This window comes from Cornus florida, unplaced genomic scaffold (assembly GCF_030987335.1).
Source record: "Cornus florida cultivar Cherokee Brave unplaced genomic scaffold, ASM3098733v1 CherokeeBrave_3.0.0_Hap2_Chr06, whole genome shotgun sequence".
NCBI lineage: Eukaryota > Viridiplantae > Streptophyta > Magnoliopsida > Cornales > Cornaceae > Cornus > Cornus florida.
The window spans coordinates 89,962,061-89,983,313 of NW_026775576.1; the positions used below are offsets into that span (position 1 = coordinate 89,962,061).

At 34.3% G+C, this 21,253-nt stretch overlaps 1 protein-coding gene across 1 annotated transcript in view; it reads right to left on the reverse strand.

The window, feature by feature from the left end:
- LOC132314560 (structural maintenance of chromosomes flexible hinge domain-containing protein GMI1) overlaps positions 1-16,281 on the reverse strand; it is a 46,563-nt gene extending 30,282 nt beyond the window's left edge. The window contains 14 exon segments of the mRNA XM_059813407.1: positions 407-535; positions 677-762; positions 875-1,004; positions 5,838-5,888; positions 6,995-7,081; positions 9,561-9,629; positions 9,709-9,814; positions 9,969-10,024; positions 11,686-11,758; positions 12,624-12,707; positions 15,426-15,481; positions 15,563-15,649; positions 15,787-15,816; positions 15,898-16,281. Of these exon segments, the coding sequence (XP_059669390.1) occupies positions 407-535; positions 677-762; positions 875-1,004; positions 5,838-5,888; positions 6,995-7,081; positions 9,561-9,629; positions 9,709-9,814; positions 9,969-10,024; positions 11,686-11,758; positions 12,624-12,707; positions 15,426-15,481; positions 15,563-15,649; positions 15,787-15,816; positions 15,898-16,281 (1,428 nt within the window).
- Positions 16,282-21,253: the final 4,972 nt, after the last annotated feature.

Genomic DNA, 21,253 nt, shown 5'->3' on the forward strand with positions numbered 1-21,253 from the left:
TCTCATAAATATCTCATTTTCATAAGTTATTCATTTTATATTCGATTTTGAAATTTTTATGATCAGTTTTGACATTAATATCCATTGTTAAATTGATATATTTCTTTGGTGAAATTCATTATTTTATACATATGCTTATGTTTTAATATAGTATCTTTTATAATAATATTATGTGTAGAAGATATTCAAGGCAAAAATGTAATATATACAACATTCAGATTTCAGCTTTTGCATGTAACAAACAATCTTAATTAATTTAGCGCTTAAAATTGATACAATATCAAACAAGTTTACAAATTAATAAATTCAGCACTTAAAATTTCAGCGCTTAAAATTCAGTACTTGAAATTTTCAGTTTTATCAAACAGCACCTTAGTACATAAATCTGCAAATTCAGAAAACGTACCCAGCGAGCATCAGGCAGTAGACGGCCCAGCCGACGAATAGATACACGACTAAAAGAATCAAAGGTTTCATTAATTTCACATCCTTCTGCCTTTAACTTCTCTAAAATTCTATCAATACTCTCTTTACCCTGTTATTAACAGCAGGGGGAGAAAAGAATAAGAATATATATATATATATATATATATATATATATATATATAAGAACAATTTACACTGTACGAACAATAGCAGAAGTTAACACCAAAGAAGACCAAAAATATGATTATACCTCAACAATTGGAAAATAAACACATTTTAGCTTTGCATTTGCTTCTAAAGGTGCTCTCAAACCTGAAGATATTTAGGTATTAGAAACTAAAGAGGTACTCAAAGATTTCAGTTCATCAACTAAGGTAACCATGCTGATCACATCTACAATAAGAGAAAGAGAACGAGAATTGGATGGGTAAATATTGCTCACCTGGACTATTTGATGCCACAATGTCCTTGTTGAAGTTAAAATGAAGTTGTAGAACAAACTCTGGACCGTTACATGAATGCAAGTTAGTGATAGCAACTTCCCCACCATTTAGTTCTGCTAAATCAATACCATTGACCTGCAAAAACTTGTTTAACTTATTTTACCCAGATTTCCTCAAAGTTAACATGATAGGAAAAAGCAAATTAAAATAGCTGAATTCAAAAGGACATAGCATGAAGCCAAATGTGCACACCCCAAAAAAAAAAAAAGGAAGAAAATAGTGCAAAATGGGGAAGGGGGAGAAGCTTTGACAGTCTCAACTATGCTCAAGCAAAAGATGTAGATCTGTAAAAAACATAAAGAAAAAAGATAGGAAATATCAGTATCCTATACTTCCATGTGATAAAATTAAAGTTTCACTTTAGTATCCCAAAGTACATGAGATAAAGTTAAGGTTCCAATTCGATATATAACTAGTAAAATTCAAGTGCAATGCACGTGATGAAATAATTATTAAAAAAATAAAATTAGTATCATTATATACTAATTTTTAATACAATTTGCTGATGAGCTTTCTACAAAACCCACTAAATGACAAAACTAACATCCTCAACTGACTCATTCAACATTAAAATAAACATGTAAACTGAATCATACTGAATTATATGTAATTACGTGGACTGAAACTCAAATTTACTCAATAATTTTCCTGTGTTGAATTAGAATCTTTGGACATTGTTTCCCACATAAAAAATAAAAAAATAGAAAAAGTGAGATCCCTTCAAGAGAACTCAAACCACACTCTCCAATTTTAGTTCTCTATCTTCCAGCGTCTTTATGCCCTTTCCTTCTTTGCGTAAGGAACATACTGTAGTGCCTCTACCACTTATTAGTTAGGGTGCGTCACAACTGATTGGCCCGCATGAGGACCGAAACCAAAAGGGCATTCACAAAGTTAAAAAATAAGAAAGACGGACCATGATGAGGTTAGTCTAACTATAGAGCCATAGAGACAAAGCTGAGGATGACTTTGGTTATTGATCGGCGGTACAAGTAATGTAGTATTAAGAATTTCCTTCCTACTCTGGTGGGAAGTGAATCCATCATAGATAAACAAACCCCCAAGTTGCGGTTCACAAGAAAATAACAGTACATAAATGTGTTATATATAGAGAGAGAACCCTCATTGTTGGAGAACGTTGCCTCTTGATGGATGGTACAAAATTTGCATTAAACATATGTGGCTACGAGGGAAGGTTTGTTGCAGATAAGAATCGTTATCAAATTATCAAATATACTATTTTGACATAAAATACAAAACAAGAGACAAATTGAGATATGGATAGAGACATGTTGTTGAACAAAATTTATTTGTGAAAGAACGGTCGTAGGAATTATAAGAGGAGAGAAATGCTGCCAGTCCCGCCGAATAAAAAGTTGATGATTAATGTATAGAGACGAGATAATTATCAAGTTGTAAACAAAGAGTTGATTAATAGGAAGAGATGCGAAACAATACAACTGTTGGAAACCAACCGTTGTAAGCATATTTGATATTTGAAAAAAAAAAAAAAAAAAAAAAATGCATATAGAAAACGAAAATGAAGGGTGGTTGTTTATCTCTTATAAAAATGAAAAGGTAAATCATAATTAATTAGAGAAGTGATTTAGTTTAAATAGGTAAATGTTAGTGTCTGAAGTAAAAGAGGTGTTTGAACTTTGGAAGGCAACTCATTATATTCTAGTTTAAAAGGAATATATAAATAATATTTCTGAAATTTTTAAAAGGTATTAAAATGTATATAAAAAAACGAATGAACTTTTAATAGTAAGAAATAAATTATAGAAAAAATTAATAATATAAAATTTGGAAATTGGATATGAAACATAAAAATAAAAAATTCAAAAAAGGTATATAAAAAAATATGAATTATACTGACATGAATATTCTAGTTTATTAACCTAGTCTCTAATTAGAAAAACTACAAAAACCTCGAAGTGTATTTAAAAATTATGTCGTCTTACGTATTGTTTTGAACAATGCTAACAAAAATTGTAATAAAAGCCTCGAGCCCTGATGGGTTCTCGATGAGATTCCTCCTTGAAAGTTGGGAGGTGGTTAGGGGGGAGATGATGGCTACTTTTCATGCTATTCACTCTCAGGGACGTTTTGAGAGAAGCCTGAATGCTATGTTCATTGATCTCATGTAAAAGAAGGGGGTGGTGATTGATGGTAAGGACTTTAGACCTATTAGTTTGGTGGGGTGTATAAATTAATTGCTAAGGTTCTAGGAGGGAGGTTTTGGATGGGGTCATTTCAAATTCTCAAAATGTCGTTGTTGAAGGTCATCAAACTTTAGACTGAGTGGTGGGGTTCATGTGTTTTGTGCAAGTTGGACATCGAGAAGGCGTATGATCATTTTAACTGGAGTTTCCTTCCTTATCTACTGGATAGGATGGGGTTTGGAGAGAAATGGAGGAAATGGTTTGACTTCTATATTTCCAGTGCTCGCTTCTCAATCCTTGCGAACAGGGCTCCAACGGGTTTCTTTGTTAGTTCAAGGGGTGACACAGGGGACCCGCTTTCTCCCTATTTGCTTCTTATTGTAATGGAAGCTCTAAGAAGAATGATGACAAGGACAGTGGTTTTCTATAATATGGACATCTCGAATAAGATTCTTTAGATACGTTTTGATTTGGTTTCGAGTCGTCTCTAGCTTGAATGTGAATGTGAGAAAGAGTGTCCTAGTTCCGGTTGCGGAGGTTCCCAATTTCAAACTTAGCTTATATTTTGGGATGCAGTATTTGCTCTTTTTCCATTTCTTATCTGTGGTTGCCTCTTGGGTTCCATCTAGGGGAGTGGGAAGTTGGGATCCAATGGTCGAGAGGTATGAGAAGAGGCTGGCCGATTGCAAGATGCAGCATCTTTCTAAAGGTGGGAGGGTCACTCTAATAAAGAGCACTCTGTCAAGCCTCCCCTCCCTACTTATTTCCGTTCTATTTTCTGAATTTCCTCTTATGTGGCAGAGAGGATTGAGAAAGGTTGCAATTGGGGTGCCATGGGAGAGGAGTTCAAGTACATCTGGTTCGTTGGGATCGGGTTTGTACTCCGATCTGGAAGGGATGTTTGGGAATCAAAGATTAGTGCCTTCCAATAAGGTTTTGTTGGGGAAGTGGCTATAGAGATTTGGGGTGGATGAGCACAATTATGGAAGGTGATAACGAGCAGATTTTTGGCGTGGTGATCGTCCTCTCGCCCTCATCTTTCCTAGACTTTTCCCAAATTGCTACAAATAGACATACCCCTTGATGATGGACTGTTATCATTTCGATGGTGAGAGAATAGTTTGGGATATCCATTTCTCGAGGCATTTTTCAGGATTGGGAGATTGAGGCCGCCATTGGTTTTTTGGATTGCTTTATCACCAGGAGATTGTGGATGAGGTTTCTTACTTTTGTGTGTGAATTCCCTCTTCTCAGGGCGCATTTGATGTTCAGTCTTTTTATAGGGTTCGGTTAGATACTCCGGGCCCACCATTCTCGTGGAGGGCTACTTGCATTAGAAGGCCCCTCTCAAAGTGGCATTTTTTGCATGGACATCCATCTTGAGGAAGATCTTGATCCAGGATAACCTTAAGAGGAGGAAACATATTGTGGTCAATTGGTGTTACATGTGTAAGAATGACAAGGAAATGGTTGATCATCTTCTTTTGCATTGTCCAGTGGCTCGGGGTTGCTGGATTTTGATATTGCATTTGTTTGGGGCTCAGTGGGTTATGCCTAAGTCCTACAAAGGCTTGGTTGAGGCTTGGAAAAATTGTATAGTGTGTGTTGGGGGGTGGGGGTATAGGGGCAAGTTTGTGATTTCTAGAGGGTTACACGTTTATGCATCTGGTGGTGTTTGTGGCTTTGAAAGTAATAGGAGATCCTTTGAAGGAACGGAGAATCCTATTAGGATGTTGAAGTTCTACATTATTAGTAACCTTTTTTGCTGGGTTCTATGGAGAAATTGTAAATTTTGGAGGAGCTTGTACATCTTTTGGACTCTTTGAGGGTTTAGAATCTTTGGGCGTTTAGAGGCCCTATTTGTTCCCCTTTTGATCGCTTTTTATACCATATTTACTTGTCCAAAAAATAAAACATGGTCAATAACAAATAAATCAAGAAAACATTTGGGTGTGTATGTCTATGCATATAAAGAGAGATGACTCATCAGACCATATGTGGCTTTTGGTGTATTAAGAAATAATTTATTCTATATCCTATTGCTCTTGAGAATTTCAAGAGGTATCAAAATTGTATTAGTATTGGGAATTCCAGGAGTTACCAAATTTTTGTATTAAAATTTTATAACATTATTTGATTAAAAAAATTATAGAAAATATATATATAAATTCACAAATCTACACACTTAAATTTTTAATAGTGGTAAAGATATAAATAGATATAGATATATAAAAAAGAAAATATCAATTATACAAATCCTTTAAATTAAAGAAAGAAGAAGACAAGAAGTGGCCATACTATATGAGAGAAAATTAAGCTCCAGATCTATTTAAAAAATAACAATCAGTTATACAAACCATTAAATTGAAGAAAGATGAGGACAATAAGCCCTCTATATTGATAATGTATTTCATCATTTACCTTCTCATTCCTTCTGCATTAAGACATTAAGATACTTTCTAAGCTTTATTTCATTATCTACCAGAGAATCACAGAAATAGAAATCAGTGGTTTCAGGGAGGGGTTGTCAGGTCCAGGGAAATCTGTTATTAAAGTCTGCCACCAAAACAGATCTCCACATACAAAAAGTAAGAATAAAACTTGATGCTGTTGACATTAGTTGATTACAGAGTGCATATAATTACTAAGTACTATTATCAGTAAAATATTATGTACATTCACGGAAGAAGCAAAAAAGGCCAATGACAGGAAAGCATATATATGTAGTTGTAGCATATCAAACCTGAAACTCAATCGGCCTAATAGTTTTGCCGGTACTGGAAACTTCATCACACTGCACAATGAATGACACAACACATAATCACAAAAAAGTGAAATCTTAAGTATAATAATTTTGGAAAATAATAAGACAAATGCAGGATTGAAAAATGCATTCCTAATGCTAATAAGAAATAATAGGAAGAAAATAAAACAAATTGCACTGTCATTTTAATTATTTGTGATGGAAGGAAGGCTTTAGGTGTTGGTTCAAAATTTAGTGAGGCAAGTTCAAAACATATTTCCTAACTAAGCATGTTCCCTCAAAGAAAATGTATTATTTTCCTTCACTTGGTGTAAAACAACCAGCTTCTAGTTCCAGAGCACCACCCAGGTCCTCATTTATTAAAAGTCTCCCATGACTAAATATGCAATAACTAGAAAGTTAGTCATTTTATTCACAATCTCAATGATGCCTTTCTGGAATAAACTAGAGTTCTCAATATCTGGATTAGTGCTATTACTCCCTCCATCGCACAGAAGTCCATCTTCCCATTTCTGGATGTGCCAAAATAAAAAAGGCATGCAGCTAGGGGGATTGAGGGGTTAGAAAAGACACACAAGGTATGAAACCTTTAAACAAAGCCCAAACCATCCCAACCCAAAATTCAATAGAAGCTCCCCAACAGACGCCAAATCCGCACAAGTTTTTGAACTAAGGTTGAACTAAGTGGATGGTTTACGTGCAGTAAAACAATATTTTTAACTACTTTTCCCAAAAAAGAAAAAAAAATTATCACACTTTTCAATGCCGATTGAAGTTGTCACAAGAACAAATTAACCTATTAAATCAAAAGGTTCAACACAAAGATGTAAGGGGTTCAAATTACTCATTGCATGTGAGTTTTAATATTGTAAACAACATTACAATAATTTTAATCATACAAATGTCTTGGTAAGAAAAAGGCAAATAAACTAGGCAAGAATTTTTAACAAAGAAAAAAACTAAGAAATATTTTCTCCAGTGTCTTTTTGGAGCATTTTTTAAGCAAAAGTGCAACAGAACAGTAACATTTCTACAGCCACTGGGACTAGAGCAACAAGGTGGAACAAAAAGGCAAAACAAACTTTACCAAAATAGGGATATCAACAACGAAATTTTTTTATTTGGCACAAGAAAACCTGAATGTAAGGAAAATAGATGTCCTTCAATTTGCTCTGGAGTTGCAATATGTCCAAGCTTTTCATTTTAGGCTCAAAAATCTCAACCTGTAAAATATTTTACAACAATATACAATTAAAACTAGCTCGCTACACATATGTACTACAATCTTAATAGTAGTATGCTTATGCTTAAAACAATATTAAGATTCTGTGACGCTTTTTTTTTTTCTAACTTCCAGAAAAATATATATACATATATATTAAGATTCCAAGACACTTTCCACAGCTCACAAATAAAGAATAAAGTTATGAACCCATATTAAAAATTAGAAAACGGTACATAAGAGGAGGAGGGTGGTCTCTAAAAGAAACTCGAGAATAAGTTGAAATTAGGGATTTGGTGTAATTAGGGTTAATTTTTTTTCCCGGCATTTTTTTGTTGTAGGAATATTTTGGTATTTTCATAATTTAGGGTTTAATAAGGTTTGCCTTATATTGTGCTTATATAAAGAGCCATATGTAATCAAACAAGTCAACTTTGATTATTGGAATATTGCCATGACTTTTAAGAGAATTATCTGTCTTATTCCCCCCTTCTTTGTTTTTGCTCTTCTCAACACTCAGTTGCATCTAGCCTATCTTTTCAATCTGTCTTCTCAACCTCTCTATCTGTCTATCCAGCCTCGTCTCATCTTCTAATTCTCATCCCCTTTGTTCATTCTGGTTCTAAATCAGCATTAGAACAAGACTATCCGACCAGCATTAATTAGGTATCAGAGCATCCTCTGTCTTGAATTAGTTTAGTATTAGACCATTTTGGTCCTACATCACCCTAAGTATAAAAAATGGTCACTTTCGACAATATTTTGGTTTTGAAGCATGTATTATCAATATCTGACTCTTTACTAAATTTACATTCAATATATTCAATTTTAGTCCTACTAATTTTTAAACCTTTTTTTATTCTAATGTGTTCCTCCATCTCCAAATTTTATTGCTAAATTTTCTTTAGTACTACTATGTAACTATGTCATCGGCGAAGAACATGCACAATGGAATGTCTCTTTGTCTTAAAACTCCAACATATCAGCTACGAAAATAAGTTATAACACCATTTGGTGTGAAATTCCATACTCCAGTAAAGACGAATTGCGTTAAAAGTTAAGTATTTTCTTCTTCTTTTCTCTTCTTCCTTTACCTCCCCCCCATATTCTTCACCCATACGACAAAGTAGTACGACAACTATGTTGCACTTTGGCCTGTAAACCCACATCCATGTCATGTGATGTCAGCATGAGTAGTCGAGCACAACATGACAATTTTGGGTAACAAGGTAGACATTTAAATAACAACGGCGTCACAAACAAAGCCTTAAGATTTTCTAGACGTGTTCATCATAAGACCCGCACTAGTGGGTCGAATTTTAAATATGATCAAGTAAACTTCTTTTTGACCAATAGTATGGTGATCAAGTCATCAAAAAATTTACTCTCTTACACCCACATCAAGCATGAAAGGCAAAAGTCACATAGCCCTTACAATGTTAAATTAATGACAATGCTCCAACTCACAAAGGAATCATTCAATCACATAGGGAAAGGAACAATGCTCTGCGATCCAACCCCAAGAAGAATTCTGAAATCTTATCAACCACAGGAGCATATAACTATTGACCAATATTACAACATCAAGTAGCAATTTGACCATTTTTTCCACTTCTGGGTCAAAGCATCACTATGCATCTCTACAAGATTTAAAATCAATTCAGCAAACAGGAAATGTAGCTAAAAGTAAAACTTACAAATTATGACTAAGAATATTGAAAGAACAAACCATATCTAAACCATACTAAGCTTAAACATATTCAGACTAACATAAAAAAACTAAAACCTCTTCATTGACCAATGGGCCAGTAGCCTAGCGGTATTAGGCCCCTACTTCTCAAAGGGAGGTCAGGGGTTCAAGCCTTAGTGGAGGCATATGTGTTCATGAGTACCAACTAAGGGTAAAAAAAATAATACCTCCTCACTGGAACTTTCAACCTAATATAGATATCTAAGATGCAAATAATGGGAATATAAAACTTCAAAAAATCCCAAAAAAAACCTGAAATAACGCATGTTGTGGAACCCTTTCAAACCTCAATAAATATGTGACCAACATAAAAAATTTATCCCAAAAAAAGAAGAAGGAATTCCAGACCCGCATTCTAGTAATACTATTCATCTGCATCGATTTTCAAACTCTTTGTGGACATATCAAATTTTCTTATTATTTCATAAATAAAAGCAAATCACTAGAGTGCCAAGGTGGAGCAACCCAAAATTTGACAAATTTTACCTTGAGCATTTTAGATAGATAAACATCTCAGGAATTATGTGTGAAGAAACTCTCTTAAGGGCAATTACAAGATATATATAATTCCAGCTAATCTTGGTGACAGAAAATTAAGAATCAATATTATCAATCTGAAAAGAAAAGGACCGTATAAATATTGCAAAGGCTAACTGAGCATAATAGACCTTAAAACCCTGAAATAATTGGAAAAATGACAAATACAAAGTTAACTTGTGACAGAAATTACCATTGTGAAGGTACCCTGTGGTGATTTCTGAATTTCATCATCAAAAGGATTTCTTACTCCACCATCGGTCTAAAATAAAATAACATCAAAATAAGAAGGGAGAAAACCCTTATAACAAGGTAGTGAATTATAAAGGAAAGTTGATTACCTTCCATGTCTTTTCCGATCCAGAATTGCTTAGTAGTGTCTCTCTCTCAAGGCGCAAGATATAGACCTTCTCCGATTCTTTTGACTTTGAAGAAACCAAAGCATGCCTGTAACAAGGTAATAATAAAATGGATAAGTGATGAACAAACTCAAGGATAATACTGTCCGAAGAAAAAATAAATAAAATAAAATAATATAAAAACAAATAAAGAATGGGAAAAAAGGAGGAGGAAAGAAATACATTTGTTCATAAACACATACCCGCCTAAATGCATAGATGCTATAGGTCCCCCATATCCAAACATTCCAAAGGCTGGCTGCAGTAACCCAGAACAGCTCTTTAATAATATAGACTTGATAACAAAGCATACAGCTCCACCAAGAAAGTTATGACTGCAGAGCTTACCAGAACATTATGGTTCCTTTATCCATCAAATATTTAAAAGATCAAATAATAACAAATGACTTCGGGTGTACAAGGTCACTTTCATTTGGCTAACACCATCACATAACTCGTTTCTCTATTATTTCAATTGAAGGTGACCAATCTCACCTTGTTAATAAGGGTTTAGGGTTATCACATTGGTCCATAATCAGATATAAGCAAAGCAGAAAAACTGTACAGATTAGCAAGATAGATCACAAAATATTCCATTAGTGCACCCACTTGACAGCCTTACCCTATAGTTTATTCAATGTTAGGAAAAAAAAATTCTAAGAATCTAATGAGAGCTCTAGTGAATGAACAAATAGGGAAAATAATGGCTGCCACACTGCAGGGATCAGTTTCAGTTGGCAAGAGCTGAATTAGCATAGATATAGAATCCATAAATCAGATTTTATCAGATGTTGTATCATTGAAAGTAATTTTTTATTTTTCTGTCTATCTTGCTCGTGTTCACATCATAGAAACCCAAAACCCCAAAGTTGGTTTGAGCACCTATCTTCTACAAGTATTAAATTTTATATAACCATTTTTCTTTAACCTAAAGGCCAATTCAAAATCTCCCCAAATAGGAAGGTAGTTTTTGATAGAGCTTAGTAGACCTCTCTACTTGAAACCTGAATTTATGTCTTGAAAAACAAAATACAATTTTTTAATTAATAAAAATAGCACCACAATGATCAAAAGAAATAGCTTAATGTAAGTCACAGCGGTCAATGGAAACCATTGCCACATCCATTGGGAGATGACACTGGAATAGCATCAACTGTTCAAGAAATTCTTAACCCACTGTAGGAACAGTGGTATTATGTAATTTATGGCACCCCAAAGGTGCTGAATAAGTGTATAGCCATTTTAGATGGCCTTCATTAAAATTGATACATATAGACCCCAAATGAGACTGAAAATTTATAACCATCTTGAGTAGCCTTCACAAAGCTTATACAATGAAAATGATAAAGACTTAAAACACAAAAACCGTTTTTTATAATAGAAACCAAAATCTCATGAATAAAAAACCTAAAACGCAAATTACATATACATATATACATATATATATATATATATATATATATATATATATATATTCCTCCAACCAAACAACTCAAGCAGTGTACAATAGTACAATACTCTCTAAAACAAGACAAATTAGTCACTTGACAATTAAATAAACCATCAGCCTTCACAGTTTCTGGTTAAGAAATTCACTTGGTGTCACTCTGCGAAGTGGTTGCAAAATCCACAATCCCTCCTCCCCACCAGTGCCCCAAACACCATAAAGCCAAATATCTGAAGAAACCAAGCAAACTACACAATTGAAGTTCTATAGGCACTTCCAATTTCTAAGGATGCAAATGGATAATTTAGCTGACGCTTTATTTTGAAATGTCAAGCTTTTTTATAATTTGTTGATTTCCAAACCTAATTCAAGTTCGCTTCATCAAATTTCCCATTATCTGTATAACTCAAAAACATATTTAAATTAGTGAATCTACAATAACATGCCAAACTTAAATTTCACAATTTCCATACCAGTAAGTAGGGAGGATTGCCCCCTATTGCTTGTCCTCTAGATGACCTATGAAGAGAGGCTCCCATTTTTCCCCTACAAGGTACGATTTGAAAAATACATAAAAATGAAGCACCGTTATTAAATTAAAATTTCAAAAATAACTTTAAATGTAAAATAATAAAATATAAAAGTTAGATGCAGATAGAACAACAGAAACTATTTATAATAGAGCCATTTGGTAGCAAACTTAACAAACTATGCATTACCTCAGGAACATTTTAAGAAAGAATTATTACTGATTCCTATAGTGCTAGGATGAATTTAGCAGTTATATAGGGCAATTATATCCATTGGATAACATGTTTCAGCAGTTCATAGTTTTTTTGCTCTTGGACATTCCTTCTTCTGTTTCTAGAAATAATCCTCTCATAAACAAACAGCGAAGTACCATAACAACTAATAATTCAAATAAACCCTTGAAAATTATGGAATATAAAAGTAAACCGCATCATTGAAAGAATGCCACGAGATTTAAATCAGTCAACATGTAGTAGTTGATTAGTAAATCTCAATTCAATAACACGCAGGGAAACTCTTTAAGCACCAGCCAATGAATAACAACGGTAACAACCTGAAGTTGTAAAGGACCAACAGTGACTAAACATTTCTCAGATTACGCTAACTAGTTCCTAGTACTAAAATGTATCACACACATACTTCGGAATTACACCTTATCCAACTCAATTTTAATTTTTAAGTTTTCTTGGATGTTTATTCAATTGCTAGAAATAATTCTTTTGATGCTTTTGAGATGGACCCTCTAAACTTCCTTTTACAAAATATCTAGTAACTACATTTTAAGGATTCATTCCAAGAATAATACCAAAGCATAAAGATATCCAATCACATGAAATAGGTAATTAACAGTCCTAAGAAAAAAAAAAATGCCACACCATACCACTTCACTATAGAGTTTTCGTCGGTATTATCCATCCCAGGGCCAGTATCAAAAATTGAAATCCTGTCCTCTAACATTTCCACACTGCAAATAAAGTAAAATGATCATCTTCAAGTGATTCAGGCAAAATGATATTCGTTCCAGACAAGCAACGGCAGCTAAAACACAGCCAACTAGAACTGAGTAACATACGCAACAAAGCTGAAGCACAATGCATACACAAAAACCACAAATGTTCATCCAAACAAGTTGAACTGGAAAGAAAAAATAATCCAAAATTGTAAAGCTGCTAAAAGACCTTGATGTATTTAAGTTTATAAAGAATAATCTAAACTAAAAGCAAAGTTATATTCTAAATGATATATCCAAAATATGAATCAAATAAATAATTTCTATATCCTCTTTCTAGAATATAAGCACCATATGAGGATATTAACACTATTTCTTGTCTATTCAAGCCATCGCATTTTTACTTCAATTGTTTGTATTCTTCTGATATTAGTAACAGGATTTTCAGATTGTCCACCTTTTTCCCATTTCCAGCCCATTCAGTTCTCCATTGTTGACATAATCATTACAAAAAGGTCAACTTTTGGAATAAACAGATAAATTGAAATAAGTGAAAGGTATAGTAGGATGAGTAATTTTAGCTCTCTCTCCTCTCAGTTCTCCATTGTTGACACACTCATACAAAAACGTTAAGAAGCAAATAAATCGAAATAACCGAAAGGGACAGTAGGATGAGTATTTTAAGCTCTATCTCCTCTCTTACTCTTTATATGCGATGTCTTTTCCTTTTAGATTTTTTTTATTAAAAAAAACAGTGTTTTGCTTTATACAGTGTAACATCCAGTGACTAAAATAATCCTATATTTAATTGAACCATCATCTCATCCAAATTGTGGAACATGAATGAGTCCAAGTTCCAACTGCGCCCCTAAATGCGCCAATGAGTTCCATTAGGAAATCCTCTAAAGTCACCCACAACCCACTAATTGGCTTTCATTAAGCAAACATGGAACAATATGCCACTTTCAGTTCAAATGTGAACAGCCATTTTATACCAATTTATGACATATACCATTTAGATACGCAGATAGATTATTTATGACTGACAAAAAATAACCAAAATGCTAGCATAGCATAGCTTGATTCCAGTATATAGTGGATGACATCATACCATATAAAGAGCAAGTCTTGGTGGCCGTGCTCACGGTGAGCACGCGCCCTCAAAAGAGCATTTTCCTATACAAAAGACATGTATCACAACTTTTTTTATAAAAAAAATCTTCTGATCTTTTTATTTCAGGAAACTCCAAATTATATTTTATTTAGTGAAGAAACAGGTTTTGTAAGAAAAGTGAGGCAAGGCCTAGTAAATGAATGATTATGATGACCTGATAAACTAAAGCAAAGCAATAATGATCCTTCCACAAATGGAATCTCTTTCTGGCACTAGTTCACTGTTTTACAGTAGGGTCGGTTGCTTGAGAGTTAACATTTGCAATCTCTCTCGGTTGCTTGAGAGCTACCATTTACCATCTCTGCACTATCGATTAACGTATTACTAAATCCAAACTCTGAGATTGACATCATTTGTTATTTCAGAAGCATTAGGATGCAAAGGTAATTTTGGTTGCACCTCCACACTTCTCCCTTATACTAACTTCATTTCTGATTGAGGCAGTAATAAGTTTTTCCTAAGCACACCAATACAGATATGTGTTTGTGTGCTTTGTTTAAAGAATAAATATGTTTACTGCAACTCATCAGTCATCTGTTTCCACAGAACATAGCGAAATTTGTTGGTATGCAGTTGTCAAGCATAAACCAACAAATTTGTTTTGTGTAACTCCTAATTTATAGGGAAACTACGAACCTACCCTGAAATAAGTCAATGCAAGATGCTTGCATTATTTTGTAAACACGCCGGATCAACCCAGCAACAACATACAAAAATGCAGGATCTCAAGAGAAAGTACATTAGTTAAAATTATAAAAATAAATAAATAAAAACTAAGAAACTTGCAGGGTCACTGGTCAGAGATCAACAATTAACTGCAAAATATTGCATTTGAATATATTATTGGATTAACAGTTAACTGGCAAATATTGCATTAGAAGATATTATTGGTGTTCATTTAATTCAACAAAAGCGAATCTATACAGATATAGAGGGGGTCAGCTACAATCAGTGGCGGAAACACTTCAGGCCCAGTGGGGGGCAATTGCTCCCACTGGAATTTTCTATTACTTTCATTTTCTATACACAAAATTTGATCATTTTTAAAGTGCCCCACTGAAATTTTCCAAAATTCACAAAAGACCTTAAGAAAAATTTCCCAAATTCAAAAAGACCTCTAATTTTTTAACTCATTTGCCCAACAAGATTTTAAAAATTCAGAAAATACCCATGTCTTTTCTCCTCTAGCAGGTCCCACAAAATTTTTAAGAATCAAAATTCAAAAAAGACCCCTCCTTTCCTATTTATTATTTTGGTTTAAATTTTTTATCATATCATCGTTATGGTTGCCCCCTCTGAAGTAAATTTCTAGCTCTGCCAATGGCTACAATCACATTCTCTTCTATGATAATCAAAGTCAATATTTAATTATCAATAATATAAAATGTTCCAAGTGCATGTCAAATGAGTCCTTTCTAAACGGACCCATTTGAGTTCCTGCTACCCATTTATCACAAGTTCTTAAAGTAAGTATAATAGAAACCCTTAATTAGAAGTAAACTTGCATTATATATTAGCAAAGCCAACATCTTGAAAGGGATGTAACATCAATGTCATACCTAATTAATCTCCTCTCATTAACACCATTAGACCATATTGCTTGCAAGGAATTATCCTGGAAACAAGTTGAAGGAATTAAAGCCCAAATGAACATCAACATCAAAAACAAATTTAGATTCAAACCTTGAAAACTTACAATTAAGTCGGCGAGGGCTGTCTCAAAGGTGTACTCTTCAGGAAGCTCCATTAGCAACTCTGTATCCGGGGTCAAATCCCACATGTTCTGCAAACCCAAACAAGCAACTCACAATTTAAATGACAAGGACATGCCCATAGAATCAACCAAAGAACTGTATTTCATAGCCAGTTCACCAAAAAATATAGTTCCAATCACATATCAATGAAAAATACGCCACCAACCTCATAAAGTTCAGCTTCGCCCAACCCATCCTAGTCATGGATAAACACCAAATAAGTAAAAACAAGTTTAACCAAGAACAGATGCTAAACAATAATGCAACAGATACTCACATGAAGCCTTATGTAGCTGTTATTCGACTTGAATTTCTCAAAATCAACTCTTTTCTTAATCACATTCTCATATTTATCCACAAAATGTAGATCTTTGCTTTTCCAATTAATCTTTCTCTTCTGAGACTGTGTCTGTTTCATGGCCCTGAAGTACTCGACTCTCACTATATCAGTGAACTTTTCAATAGGCATCCCATTGTCATGTTCACGAAACTTTAGCCCCAAACTCGTACGGTTGGGTAACAACACTTGGACATCGTAAATCTTTTCGACAGCGTCGTCGTATAACACGATCTCTGTTACTCGTTTTCTTGGCCTGTCGATGTTCTCCGATTCATTGGGTCTCTTGTTGTTTAGAGACCGTTTGTGGGTTGTTTCTGCCATCCTTGGAAAACTACATACAGAGTGTGTATAAAGATCTTTAATTTAATAAGACAGTTTGTACACAGATCTTGAACGAATAAACAGATACAAGTGTTTTTGTGTGTATGAGATATATAATATAGATATATATATATATATATATATGAAGAGATGACGAGTTTATGCATAGCGTTGAGAAGTTCTTACCGCTGCAGAGATTCGCAGAGAGCCAATGGTCTGAAAACAGAGCAAGTATGGAGAGAGTTGGCGTTTCTGATTACAGAGAGAGGGTTTTAGTGAAAGTATGAGAATACAAACAGAAACGAAGCGTTACTGGTACATGAACAGATAGGCAGGCGGCTGACATGCGCAGAGTGCGCAGTGCGCAATTATCGCTTTTGTTGACACGTAGACCCGGTTGAGATATCAATAGCGGGAAATCTCCTGGAGCGCAATGAGCACACCGAACTCGTTAGCCTCATAGAAATGTGACTACTGATTCTTTTGAAGGCGGGGTCAAGAATTTTGTTTAACATGCACACGGTGCTAACTGCGCACGGAAAGGTATGAGGCTGCCATGTGTGAAGAAACTACCATCTGATGGGCCCACTAAGAGCGCAGGGGATTTGGAAATTGAGAAAGAGGGCACTATGCGCACCCTGCGCCATTCTAGCTTTTTGGAAAAAAGGTCGAACCCGAACTGTCAAAGCAAGGTTACGGACGCTATATACGCAGTGGACCCCACATTCGCAGCTGTAGCCTCTAGGTCCGCGATGCTTTCTTGCGTTACAAGGAGCAAAACCAATAGGCCAAACTTTTCCCGAAATATATAGTAGTACTTAGTGTGTGTGTAGATATACACACACATATATATACACACACACGTAGACCAAAGAGTTTGACATATTATACTCTAAAAATTACTATTGATGTAGACTCGAATACTGCAAACTGCAAATCCTCTTGTTTTTATGAAAAGGTCTGGTGCATCAATTAATGTTGGTAATTGACATCTGGTACTGATGAGTCTCATTTTTTATATTTTATATATTGGACATTTACAGTACAATTAACCCGGTTTAACTAGACCGTTCACTGCTAATAAATAGATTAGATAAACATTAATGTAGTAAGATTTTCGTGGTATTTTCTATAAATTTCATGCTATTATTGGTCATTCTTATTTTAGCATACCATGTTTTCGTCTTGTTAAAGTTATGCTCTAAAAAAAATTCAATTTCAAAAAGATTTTCCCATGTATTTATGATTGGCAATACTTTCTTATCTCTATATTTTTAATTCAATTTTAAAATTTCTTTTTATCTTCCTATCTCTTTTGCTATTTCCCATCACATCCTGGCTCCTTGTACCATTTATCTCTCTCTATCCAATTAGAAAAGTTTGCAAACTCAGGCCTCTTCGTTACCCATTTTATGTTTGGTGTTTTGTTTATGTTGATTGTAGCAACGAGCAATAAAAAATATATATAATTTCATAAAAATGTTTAGGTTTGTACAATGTCACTACTGTAGTAATAAATAGTACCAAAAAAATATTTGATAAACTAAACGCTTTAAATTACCCATTATACTTTTTAAACTTGAAACACTTTTTTACCATTATTTATGTTTTTACAATAAATAAACATTACCATATATGTTTTCAATTATTATTCAAAACATCATACAACAAAACGTTAATTTTACTTCGATAAAAATAAAAATGCAAAAACAATACTCATACCAAAATCCCCCTCAATCATTTTTCCCCTCAATTAACGGACACTCTCTCTCCCTCAATCTCTAAACTTTTTTCAACACCTTATGCATCTCCGATACGAATCTTTTGCAGAAGAGAAGAAGTCCTGCACACCCACCAATCATTGATATGGCATTATTACTAGTTGGAGAATTCAATCCAATAATTAGTGAGCGTGCAGAACCTCTCCTTTTTTGAAAAGTATCCTTAAGCACCAAATGTGATTGTATCGTGATGATACCATTATATATATATTTTAAATTATTTCTTCATTTTTAATTAAAGACCCATTTTTGGAGTTTCAAAACATAATTGCTAAATACTGTAGTAATTAATTTTCATTCTAATTCAAAGGGTATGTTTTTCCTCGCATACAGTATCAACTATTAATTGTGGATTTTATGAATTATGATACATGAGTAACATAACTACATGTCATTGGAAAAATTAGATTTTATTGAACAAATTAAACAAAATTGCTTTTTAGAGACCATAAAATTAAATAATTACCAAATCTAAAAGTTAAATGTCAAGAGACCATTAGAGGATAACTTTGTCAAAACAGTTACTTCTTCTTCTTCTTCTTCTTCTTCTTTTTTTTTTCCTAGATGATAAAAGAATTTTTAAAAAGACCAAACTACCATCTTACTCCACTCAACTATATATATATATATATATATATATATCGGTAATTATTTTAATGGGCCAACTTAAACCACTCAACTATATTGCTATAAAATAACCATCTGAAAGGCCCAGTACAATCCCTTCAGAATTTAGATTCTCTCATTTAAAGCAATTTCTCGAGAGCCTGCTATTTTTTTTTTTTTTTTTTTTTAATGAGGGAGGGGAGAACTCGAACACGGACGTACTTTATAATGTAGTCGAGGGTTCTAACAATAAGGCCACTAAATACTACACAATTTTTCAAGAGCTTGGATTTCTTTTAAAGGAGAGTATTTAGCTTGTAAAAGGATAATTTTGCTCAATAATAAAATAAATACCATTAGGAGGACAATGTTATAGGGGAAAAAAAATAATCAAATGTCATTATAGAGAATTTAAGTTTTAGATTTGGTAACTAATTACCTATTCATATCGGCATGTTCCAAAAAAAGCAAATTTGTTTAGATCTTGTAACTAAATCTAATTTTTCCTATCATCTTTGACATATATCTAATCATATCATCATGCTACATGTGACGACCCTGATTTTTCAAGCCAGTGCATCCTGTGATGAACCAAAAATTGACCCGATAGCGGATCCAGATGCGGAAGTAAGAAACAAGACAATAGTCTCCCAAGGCACAACACACCTTTAAGACACTTTGATGACCTTCCATGAGGTCATGGAACTCAATAAGAAATGACGCGGAAGCAAAAGATCAGAAAAATAACAACTAAGCCCCCCAGGGACAAAATAGTCATTTTACATAGAAATGACGTCCCTAGAATGTATATCATTCCCGAAACACATTCGTGACTTCATAGAACTCAAAATAAAGTAGCGGAAACGGAAAAGTAAGAAAAACTAGACAAAAATATCCCCAAGGGCAAAATAGTTATTTTTGAAAATATGGATTCGGGTGCCACTGAGCATACCGCTGAAAAGATAACAAAAAATTAATCAAGATGGACTCAAGATCGCATGATTCGGAGTCCGGACGAAGGAGAAACGGCATGACGAAGAGAAACGAGCACTTAAGGCTAAAAGGGTAAACTGGTAATTATTCAGGAAGATCTGGGTGTAACCGAGCACACTGTTGCAAAGACAGCGAAAAATTAGTCAAGTTCAAAAAAAAGTTCACTCGATTTGGAGTCAAGACGAAGGAGAACGAACGAAAACAAAAATCGACGTCACAGCGTCGAGACAGGGCACCACGAGCACCCCACGAGCATCCCGACAAGCACCATGACATACTAGGGGGAAAAAAGATTCAGCCAGAACTGAGAGGCGAAACAAGGTCCGAAACAAATTTTTCTAGAGAAAAACGAAGAAGAAACCCCCCTAAAATCGAGTTTTATGTTTGAAACAGAAAAAACTCACGACGAAATCCCCAAAATGCCCCTATATCAGAAGATATCAAGAGGGCAAAAGCTGCTACAGTAACCGTCCACATCAGAGAGCAAAAATGGGCTATCAAACGAATTTTTCTGAAAAAAAACGAAGAAGAAGCCACACCCGAAATCAAATTTTCTACCCGGCTACGCTGGAGAAATTGAAAAAAACACACTGTGAAATGGCCATAATGCCCCTAGATCAGTTAAAGCTTTAAAACTCAAAAAATACAACTTTACACCAAGTATGCATTTGACCCTTGTTGGTGCGTAAATCCTCACGACTCGGAACGACAGTGTTTACCTGCAAAACAAAGGGACGTCACTTCGAATGGCACCGGTGGGGTGCCAGCCAAGGACCCTTCGACGATCAAGTTAGTACTTGTAATCGTATCACATAATAACTATGTATCTTTTGTTTAGGAGTTTTTTCTCATACCTTTATTGCTCGATAGGATTTCCTTCTTATAGTCGCTCTCCCTTGGTTTATTTGCGGGATCAGAGGAAATCCGCCTGTGCAAAATCAGAAGAGATTTGTTCGTTGCCATATTTGAAGGGATATGATTTAACCGTTTTAACTTCCTTATGCTAGGATTATCCTTACCCTGTTGAATCACGTCGTCTTTCATTATCCTGGATAAGAAATATCATAATTCTTATCCAGTGAAATCGTTGTATTTGATAACGAAATATTATCGCTCAAAAGTATAAGAGGTCTGGTCAACATTTAGTTGCCTTTTATCGCTAAGTTAAGGTATATCTATTTTTCCATATCAACCCTAAATGCATTTATAGGTTGAAACGAATGTGCACATGAGTGTAATAAATGATTCTAAGCGCGCGGGAATAGTCCACAGTTCCCAAGAAGCCCAACTCAAAATTCGAACCCCCAGTGACAAAAAATGAGAAAAATGATCTTGGAATCGAAATTTTGAAAACCAAAAATACAAAATGGTATCAAATTACCGTTTGGCCCTTGGCCACACTTCAAATATGATTAATGAAACCCTATGAAAGAATAAAAATGAAATTCCCACACCCGATGCAACCATAGTGAGACAATAACTTGTGATTTTTCAATATTTTCATAACATTTCATGAAATCTATAATTTACATAAGATGCAATATAAATGTTATTGGCCTCCGGTCTCATCTCATACAAGTCAACTACATCGT